This window comes from Colletotrichum siamense (genome assembly GCF_013390195.1).
Source record: "Colletotrichum siamense strain Cg363 chromosome Unknown KSG_Cg363_contig02, whole genome shotgun sequence".
NCBI classification, from domain to species: domain Eukaryota; kingdom Fungi; phylum Ascomycota; class Sordariomycetes; order Glomerellales; family Glomerellaceae; genus Colletotrichum; species Colletotrichum siamense.
In genome coordinates this window covers 4,594,169-4,600,063 of record NW_023501015.1, presented here as the reverse complement: position 1 = coordinate 4,600,063, position 5,895 = coordinate 4,594,169, and the positions used below count along the sequence as shown (strand labels likewise).

The 5,895-nt window shown below is 49.4% G+C and overlaps 1 protein-coding gene across 1 annotated transcript; it reads left to right on the top strand.

The window, feature by feature from the left end:
- On the top strand, window positions 1-1,638 carry CGCS363_v003171 (uncharacterized protein; the record flags this gene model as incomplete). The annotated part of the gene is made up of 6 exons (XM_036635020.1): window positions 1-186; window positions 293-653; window positions 702-819; window positions 875-945; window positions 1,006-1,030; window positions 1,104-1,638. 6 exons carry the CDS (start codon window positions 1-3, stop codon window positions 1,636-1,638), a joined length of 1,296 nt encoding a protein of 431 aa, XP_036499231.1.
- Window positions 1,639-5,895: the final 4,257 nt, after the last annotated feature.

Sequence of the window (5,895 nt, the reverse complement as noted above, 5' to 3'; positions counted from 1 at the left end):
ATGAGCTCCGACGATGACTCCTCCACCGTCGACATTCACCCCTTTGTCAACCCGTTTGTCGAATTGAATGCTGGACTGTGGTCGCTTTTCGCTGGCGCGACTGTGTTTTTGGCATTGAGACTTTGGTGCAAGGTTACGAGGCGACACGGGTTGTGGTACGATGATTACATTCTTGTGGTAACCTGGGTAAGTTTTGTCCATCGAGCCGTCTTTTCCGCCCAAAAACACCAGTGCAGCGGATGAGAACGACTCGACATTTCATTTCATTTTCATTAAACTGACTCCCAAATAGACGCTACTACTGGCAAACAACACTTTGATTATATACGAATTTGCAACCGGCTACGTTCTCAAGGATTCGTCGCAGCAATGGGACGACCGCATGCACATCTTGATCAACGTCTCATCATGTGGCACTTTGATCGGTCAGGCATGGTCTAAGACGGCTTTTGGAGTCACGTTGCTGCGCATGAGCAATCGTTGGCAGAAGGGTATCCTGTGGTTCTGCATCATCACCATGAACATTTACATGGTCGTCAAGGTCGTCTTCCAGTGGGCCAAGGTCTGCGGCAGCAAGAGCTACGACGTCGACTGGCGCCTCGACATTTGCCTTGAGAAGCACTTCCGCAACGACTTCAAGGAGGGCGGAAATGGTGAGTGAAGAAGGGATCATGATGATGAACGTGGCTAATGGATCTCAGTTTACAACATTATTATGGACTTTATCTTTGCCAGTTTCCCGTGGTTGATTACCCGATCGCTGGAAATGAGGCGCGCCGAAAAGGTCGGCCTTTGCATTACGATGAGCTTGGGAATGATGTGAGTATCAACTCGGATCTATCTGCACTCACTATGGAAACTAACGCTTTTACAGCGTCGCCATTGTTGCGGCCATCAGAGTGAGCTGGAAGGACGAGGGTAACGACCGTGACGCGTGGTACATCTGTGAGTCGCCCCATCCATCGTGCCGGCTACCCGATCTCTTGACTAACAGAACCCCTACAGACCGAAATGGCATGTCCCAAGTCTGGTAAGTGATTTTTTGGCGAGATGAATTGTGCTCAACACAGCCTGCACAAACCAGTATACTAATCCCCACAAAGGTACTCATCCGAAATCACCGGCACCATCATCGTCCAGTGCATCCCGATCCTCCGCCCCATCCTCCGTGAGATCCACACCTCCCTCACCTCCAAGAAGCTCGAGTCCACCGCCGACGGCCGTAGCACGACCTTCGGTAGCAAGATGAGTAGCGGCAAGCGCATCTCCGCCACCATCCACGGCAACGGGCCCCCGTCCGCCGGCCTCGACAAGCAGGGCAACGAACGCATCGCCCTCCGCGAGATCCCCGAAGAGCCCGCCGAGTCATGGAACTGGAAAGACCCCGCCAGCCGCGGCTCCTCGTCGCCGTCAGACACCGACTACAAGCCGAGACCACCGACCGCGCCGTTACCCGACATGTGGCCGTTATCAGGCAGCGAAGGACCCGACCTGAGCAAGGGCTCGCACTCGGGCAAGAGTTTGGACTTTGACGACGACAACAACGGCCCGCGGTCTGCCGTCTCCCACCTCGATGTCGACATCGAAGCAGCGCCTGTACAAGGGCTTTCGCCACCCCCGCCTCGCAGGTTTCCTTAGCGATGATTAGGAAATTGGTCAACAGAATTGAAAAGAATAGGCGGAAACCGAGGAGGACCCAACCACTTCGCCCATCCAATACGTCGGACATGAACTCGACAGAACTCTTTGCAGCAGAGAGGATGAAATGCTTCGAATTAAGAGATAGAAACGTGTGCAACGAAAGAAACCTCTACCGTCATTACCTACTACATCCACCACCTTCACCCGCTACGCTACCTACGCACCCCCTTCCTCCGACCGACAAAAGGGATCACGAAAAAGTCAGGTTTCTAGGCTGTACCTCGGTACAGGCACCACTTCACACGAAACCATCGACTCGGCTTATCCTAGCCTTACCTCACTTCCCTCCCTTTTGTTGCTCACACACATATCTCGCCCGGATGGTTCGCCGAGACGACCACGGTCGCGATCGACGACGTAACCTGTTTGGGAGGAAATACACACGATGCTCATCCGGATATGAGAAGAAAGGAGTTTTCATGGATGGGACGGAGGTTGGGATTCTCGGTAACGGAAAGGGTGTGTGGAGGTGTGTGCGTGTGTTCACATCATCACATTTGGCGAAACAAAAGCCCTGTATATTATCACGCGTTGTTGTTTGGCAGCGAAACTTGAGTGTATTTACTTTTGCGATTGGGCATCAAAATATCCTTCCAATCAGTACATAGTTAATTTTCCAGTCCATTCGTTACTGGAATACCTTTTGGGAATCATCGATCACCTGCGCACACTTGTCTCTGCTACTGCGACTTGACTGTCTCGTATCCTCGTTCTCCCATTTGAGGTCACCCACATGAGGCTGAGTACAGGTTGAAACGAAGCCACCCCGCGAGGGATGATGATCTGTCGCCAACTGGTGTGACGCAAACTGTCAAATAAGTGACATCCACCCCTGTCCCGGTGCTTCAGGGTTGAGACCTGCACATCTGCGACAGGAGTTGGCCATGACATAAGAAACCCTCCGAGTCAATTGGGGTAGTGTCCAGAAAGCCAAACAGCGTCTCTCCCTCTTCCCCCTATTTCGTTCTCGGGTGATTTCTGTCGCAGGAGCTTGTGCGACCCGTGCCTGACATGTGCGCCAAGGCGATGTTTTATTCGGACGAATTGCTGTCCAACTGGTTTAGATAAACGGTTCCTGTCCAATTTCGAACGGTAATTCGTTGTACCACGGTTGGCGGTGCCTGGTTTCCTCCGTGGCGAACCTGTCATATCTCAAGTTCGGGAAATTTAACATGTCTCACAACCGGGGGATTGGTTTTGCGGAGCACCCGTCGGCCTAGTTTACCTCACCGAGAAGGAAAAATGCGGGAACCCTTTTCACGTGGAATTGGATACACTAAAAACTGATATCGATAACGCGGTGCTTTACAGAAAGGGCAGCTCGCTTCACCCATCCTGCGCCGCTTTTTCCGAGTTGGTGTGGCTGGGATTCTGCCATTTCGTCATCTGAAGTGTTTTGGACTTGTTGGTGGTGGTATTGGTGCGCGCGACGTAATTCTCGTGTTGCCCCGATCGGGTAACCGCAAAGCCGCAATTCTGAAGCTGCCCTGACACCCCATCACACTCTTGCAACAACTCCATCAATACCACCACCACCAAGACCACCATCGTCGTCACGGCGTGAGGGATAGAAGTCTGAGCCCCGGACGGAAGCAACGTTGGCAGATCACGCCCGCATCCCGATAAGTTTCTAGGACGTCCACACAAGAAATTGATCCGCGGGGATTCTCATAAAACGACGCGTATGAGTCCCCCCTGGGTCAACGCTGATCCCGCCGACAAGCAAGGTTTGATCGCCAGTATAAGCTTGTTGAGCTCCGCGTTTTGTCATGCGAAGAATGTGTTCATATTTGACACGTTTATCGCTTCCCTTGAGACAGGGGGCCCGCTGACGTTTTTTCTAGAAGCTTGGACTACTCGGAGGTGCAACGATCCGCGCCGTCGTGATGGGGGGTTTGGGGTCTTAAGAGGGGGCTTAAGAGTTGCGATGGGGCGGTATGCACGACCGACTTCTGACATTGCCCAGGACAGGCTAATATGTGTGAATTTGCAATTGGCATGGCAAACTGGAGACTGAAACTACAGAGGCCGTTGGCATTTCTGGTGAGCATCAGAACAGCAGACGTTGCCGATGTTGAGTGACAACTCCCGATATTTTCACAATCAACATCAATCCCAGCGATGTGCTTGCCAGTGCTTGTCAACTTCCACATGGAGTTGCAGATGATCGCCAACAATATCGTAGGGATTATCACTGAAGGACACGAAGCTCCTGTAACATTTCTATGAAAACCAGCAGGGTGATTTGTCGGTCAGACTTACATTTGTTCTCAGGCACTCCAAGTGAGAAAACGTATGCAGTTCATGGAGCCAAGATTTTTAGAAAAGTCTCTTTGCAAATGATGATGTAGAGACGATTTGTTATAATTTCTTAAAACATTGAACGGAAGTAGACCGGAAATAGCATACTGGAAATATGACTTTCTACAAGTTGACCAGGAATTGAATGCACGCAGCGGCGTTCCATTCTCAGATTTCGCGATGTCTTGACGTCAGGGCATTCGCAGTCGCGGTCCACAAGAACTTTTGCTCTGCCCATAGGTTGGCATTTTGTCGTCATTCACAAGCCCAGCGATAGCAATGAAATGTGTTCTTCAGATTTGCCGTACTTGGAGCATCCTAATCGATGTTACAACGGAAAAGATAACCTCGCCTGAAAACAACGTTGGTTGACTGATCATTCGACACAAGACAAGCAGACTTTCGAAGTGAAAAGTGAAATTCAATCAAACAATAAGAACGGCTTGCATGACATGAACCCCTAGCTTCGATATATATTCCAAGCTCCCTTTACGAATGACAAAACACAAAATAGGAATAGAAATTCGACTAGGTCAATCCAGCCAAAGAAACCGATATTGCTGCGACTTCAACGCCACCGAAGACTACGCACGTTGCTTATATAGTGCGAGAGCTCGTTGCATTTCTGCACCCCATGGTATCCATGTTTCTTATTTGCTGGGGCCAAATGGTAAGCGGCGGTGTTTAGAAACACTAGCAACTCTTCTGCAGCTGGAGCAGGGGCCTCTTTTATTTATGCCGAGGAAAGCAGCGAGTCTTGTCAATTTGTAGTAAAATATGCTACCTAGACATCATGTTATTACCTTCTGCTGATCGTAGGTATCTCCTCTGACATCTCTTTTCTTTGAAGTGTTGTATCATTAGCCAGAAGAACTCTCCAGAAACTAAAGCTCCTATGCAAGCAAGGCCGGCTGCGATGCATGCTATGACGATGTAGTAAGCTAAGTCGATGAAGATACAGAGCACAATTGATGCGCCTGCGATTATCATAGCCAACAATCCTATCAAGAGGGAGCGCCTCTTCTGCCCTTTCAAGCGATTAATTCGAAGACGGAGGTAGATGTATTGCTGGATAAAGCACGGCAAGAAAGCCAGGATTTTCGCAGAAGACACTAAATGACCCGTCGGTTGGTAATCGGCGCTAATGCTGACAAGCATGGAGCGGGTAGCTGGAAGAAGCCGTAGGATGACAAAAACAAATGGGCCGCTCATGATAAAGATTGTTGCTGCGGTCCAAGTTTGCTCGTAGGCATAGATGCTTTCCTGAAGGCGACGCTCGATTCTCATTTTCATTTCATTCTCTTGTCCGCTATCGTTGATGAGGTTGCGGATGTCGTGTGAGAAAACTTCAACACTTGACACTGATGAACCAGCTTGATCTGGCTCACGGAAATATATCATCAGCAAGTTAATCAAACTTCATGATAATGTTGTCACTTACCTGTAGCAAAGTCATTGAGACTTAGGTTTTGGTCATGTAAATACAACGGCCGGAGTCGCACGCTGTTCTGAGAACTGATCTGCTCTGAAAGAGGTAAACTTTCGCTATTGCATCTTTCGATGTCGGGATTGCGAGTATTTGAACCCTGAGCAATGATTGGCGTGTTGTGGAGTTGTTGAGCATGGATAGCAGCTGAGACTACATCGCGAGGGTCATGAAAGGAACCGGTATGCGAAGTATCATGAGTGATTATGTGCCCTGAATGCAGAAGTCAGTGTCTTGAAAAGCGCTTATCAAAACCTAGAAAGGAATACTTTGATCCTCAGCCTCAAAAACAACAACATAAAGCAGCTCAAATATGGGAAGTAAGGAGGATGAAAGCAAAGCAATAGCTATGATTTGCCCAAAGGTCCATTCGTTTTCCTCATAAAGATTGGAACTGCTCAGATCCT